This window comes from Diaphorina citri, unplaced genomic scaffold (assembly GCF_000475195.1).
Source record: "Diaphorina citri unplaced genomic scaffold, Diaci psyllid genome assembly version 1.1 scaffold31829, whole genome shotgun sequence".
In the NCBI taxonomy this organism is placed as follows: domain Eukaryota; kingdom Metazoa; phylum Arthropoda; class Insecta; order Hemiptera; family Psyllidae; genus Diaphorina; species Diaphorina citri.
In genome coordinates, this window is record NW_007409165.1 from 1 (window position 1) to 3739 (window position 3739).

Here is a 3739-nt window from a genome sequence, read left to right on the forward strand (position 1 = left end):
ACAGCACGCTATCACCCACATGGTCACCCACATAGTCACCCACATAGTCACCCATCCGGACACCACACGTAACGTTGCTTAACTTCAAAAATTTGACAAAAATGTTTAAAATATGGGGGGGAATTCAGTCCCTTTTTATTTCGTCAGGGGTATCGGCGCGAACGACCTACTGTCCCTAGAGATAAAGCGCTTTAAAGGGGAAAAATCCTGCAGGAAAGGAAATGTATGGCGTTACCTACGAGCAGTCAAGAATACCTCAGGGACATGAGCATCTGAGGGGACATATCATTAACATACCCATAGGTACGGGTAAATTGGCCAGGGGCGGACTTGTACTTACCTTGAGGCAGGGAGCCGCGGGGTGGGGCCCCGACACTCTGGTTGTAGAAGCGGGGGGGCATCTGCGGGGGCATGTTCATTAGCATACCCATGGGAACGGGCAGATTGGCCAGGGGCGGCGCCGTACGCTCGGGGGCAATGTACCCGATGGGGTCGTGCCGGTTGAACATTTCCAGCCCTGGAAAAGAGAATCAAAGGAAGGCATTTTGAACACTGTACGGAGTTTATACACTAATCTGTTCAACGGATGGGTATTGTTCAATCCGATACAAAAAAAAAACAGCGCCGCAGGCGAAATTTTTTCGAGACACTATATGTTACCTCTTCATGGTTGCATATTTATTTAATTGGAAATTTTCTTCGTCTTTTTTTAGGCTTTGAAAAATTCCCTGACTGACTTTCTCGATTTTTGTCACTTTTTTTTTTGTGTGAAATTCCCTGACTTCCCGTCTCCATGAAATTCCCTCACTTTTCTCTATCAAACCTCAAAAAAAAAAAAAAAAAAAAAAAAAAAAAAAAAAAAACTTAGTTCTTGTCGTTTTGATTAGCCCTGTCTTTTAACTTTGATTTATTTTATCTTGAAAAGTCTGACCACCCTCCCGGTCACCCCCCGCCCTTGCCACCCTCCTTCTCTCACTCTTATATTGTTGACCTCAATTCCATTCATAATAAGCGTCCCCCCCAGGTTCTCACCCCCTCCAGTTACCTCTCCCTCCTATTGACTATCGACGTAATACGTAAGCCGTTTTAAATAGGTGACGCTAAAATCCTATTATCGTACGGGTTATTGTTTCTTCCCTCAAATTTATACTTTCACTTAACTCAGAGATTCTTCCCGCTGCCGCGTAAATTGTGATAAGTCCGATTGGCATGTCGCTCTACTGTCTGGCATGTGTCAAGGTTAATTATGGATGCCCATCACTGCTGACTGATGGGGAATATCGATAGTTAATGTCTAGATACTATTTAAAATTAAAAGAGTACATAATATTTATGGATTTTGTATTATTATTAATAGTCTGGTTTGGAATGTGTTGGATTTGTTCTAGGTTGTTCTGCAGTGAAAGAATTGTTGTTGTTTTTTTTTTTGTTTTTTTTTTTTTTTTTTTTTTTTTTTTGCACCAAGATAGAACGATTGTTGTCTTGTACAAGGTAAAGTAATATGTGTCTAGTGTACGTCTCAGTAAAAAAAAATAAAAAAAAAAAAAAGTAAAGGGTACATGTTCTACTCGATTGTACATTGGTTATTTTAGTCTGATTAGAGGTCACCGGTGCCAAGGTCACTTATAACTGATAACGTGTGTCAAGATGCTGTATAGCTGTTACACCAGTCCCTCTATGCGGCCTGTAATGGTGTGCCTGATCGGTTGCGAATTATGCCTTGCGGCTATCTTCTCGAAGCTTACACGTCTTGAATAGTGTTCGACCGCATAAGTATAAGCCATCATCGAAGGTACTATATCGAGTCGCCGTGTCGATCTAGGCTCGCAGTAGAGTGCAGGGAAGTACTCCTAAGTCCGCGCGGAAGGACTGCACTCTAAAAAAAAAAAAACCCACCCCCCCCCTCCGTGAACAACGTCTTCAGTATTGGAGTCTTCCTTGGCTTAATGAATATATGTTTTTGCCACGCAGCAGTTTACTCGCAATCTGGTCACAAATAATAGTTCCAATTCCTGTAGATATTTAGCAGTTTTCCTCGATATAGATGTTAAACTTGTGTCGACTGGTCTATCCAACTTTTAGATATCATCCAATTTATGATGTTTTTCCGTCTCTATAGAACATACAGTAATACATATTACTTTTTTCCTTAATACATTATTTTTAATTGTTTTCTATGTGATAACGAGAGCTTTTTGATTCAACTTTCGATATATCACAATGTTAAGTAATATAATAGAATTATAGATTGGCGATTAGATTTATCTGTATAGCAAGAGAGGTATCCGATGTTATGTGTAGCTAGTTATAGATCTTGTATCCGAGCATGTGGTACGTTTATGGTCCTAATAGGCATCCATACCGTATCGCACCTAGCGCAAAGTCTCCTTGACCTCTCTTTATTTTAATGTATTCAAGTATGGTACAGGACCAAGCCGACGCTTGCTAGTAGTCCCGTGAACCCAGGGACTTGCTAGTGACCGGCGGCCGACTTGCACCGAGGACTGCGCTCGGTTCATACCTTAGTAACACTACACCCTTGGGGTTCAGAACAGGTCCATTCCCAAATTGGTAATTCCAAAATAACAATCCCATGTCAATTGCAAAATGGTATATCCTAAAATAAATTCCATACAGTAATTGACTACTAGGGAGTGACATGTTTGAAGTAAAGAATAAAGTTCCTAAAAAACCTCATCTCCCTCTAACCACTTGTACCTTCAAGAATCGCAAGGCTTAAGGCTTCTCTTTGTCCTGCCCTATCAACTACATCTTACGATCGGCAAGGTTCTGCTTGGAATAAATAGTGTATTCCTCAAGTAATGACCCCAGAAGTCAAAAGAGTGAAGGAAGCGAACTTGTAGATACACCCTATGGCGCGTGTGATTCTTCCATAGGCTATCTTTTATATGAGATGTATAAAAGACGACCGACCTTTGTTCCACTTTAGCATAAATATAATATGTCCATTTAGCACTTATGCAGTGCTCGTAATGCGAGGCATATGCATACTAGCAGGTATTCAGTAACGAACAGGAAAAATATTCTGGCGCAGTAAGACGTGGTACAAGTACTGCATTAGACTGCAGGTAGTTTAGTCACTGGTTGAAAAGTACTATTGCCGTTAACTTTTTTACCTTAGGAACTGGAATATTTCAATGAAAAAGCCTCACAACTCGAGTCTATAAAAGCTGGAAAATTTCAATGAAAAAGCCTCAAAACTGGAGTCTAAACCTAAAAAGTGTTGAAAAATGCATCCTTAGGTGGAAAATAATTATTATAAAAGGGTTAACGTTGAGGAGGTAAAGTTCAGGACAGGGTCGTCCTATTGGTATAGGAGGGCAGACAAAAGTCGTTGGGGAGACCTTGTTGGACGACTTGAAGATGTTCCTCGTCTTCCAGGAGCAACTCCCAGGGGACTTGTTAGACTTTCTCAGGGAGTAGGAGAAGAGGTTCGGCTTCGTCAACGACTTGCGGTTGTTGGGCCCGAGGGTAAAGTACAGGTGAAGACACAAACTGCGCTCTCTCCGGGACTAGGGGCCGTCACACATGCTAGCTTGCCCGCCCAGGTTATAGTGGTTATGCGGGGTGATAATGGGCAGATCTGGACCACTCAAAAAAAAAAAAAAAAAAAAAGTAAAGGGAAAGACACCAACCTCGCCCTCTCCGGGACTAGGGCCGTCAGCACATGCTAGCTTGGCCCGCCCAGTTTATAGTAGACTAATGTTATGATAATGGG

General features: G+C 41.7%; 1 protein-coding gene across 1 annotated transcript in view; it reads right to left on the reverse strand.

Annotated features, from left to right (window-relative positions):
* Positions 1-230: 230 nt before the first annotated feature.
* Positions 231-3739, reverse strand: part of LOC103523658 (regulator of nonsense transcripts 1-like) — a 10350-nt gene continuing 6841 nt past the window's right edge. The window contains exon 2 of the mRNA XM_017449282.2: positions 231-517. Coding sequence (XP_017304771.2) covers positions 246-517 — 272 coding nt within the window. The 3' untranslated portion in view covers positions 231-245. The remainder of the gene's footprint in view (positions 518-3739) is intronic.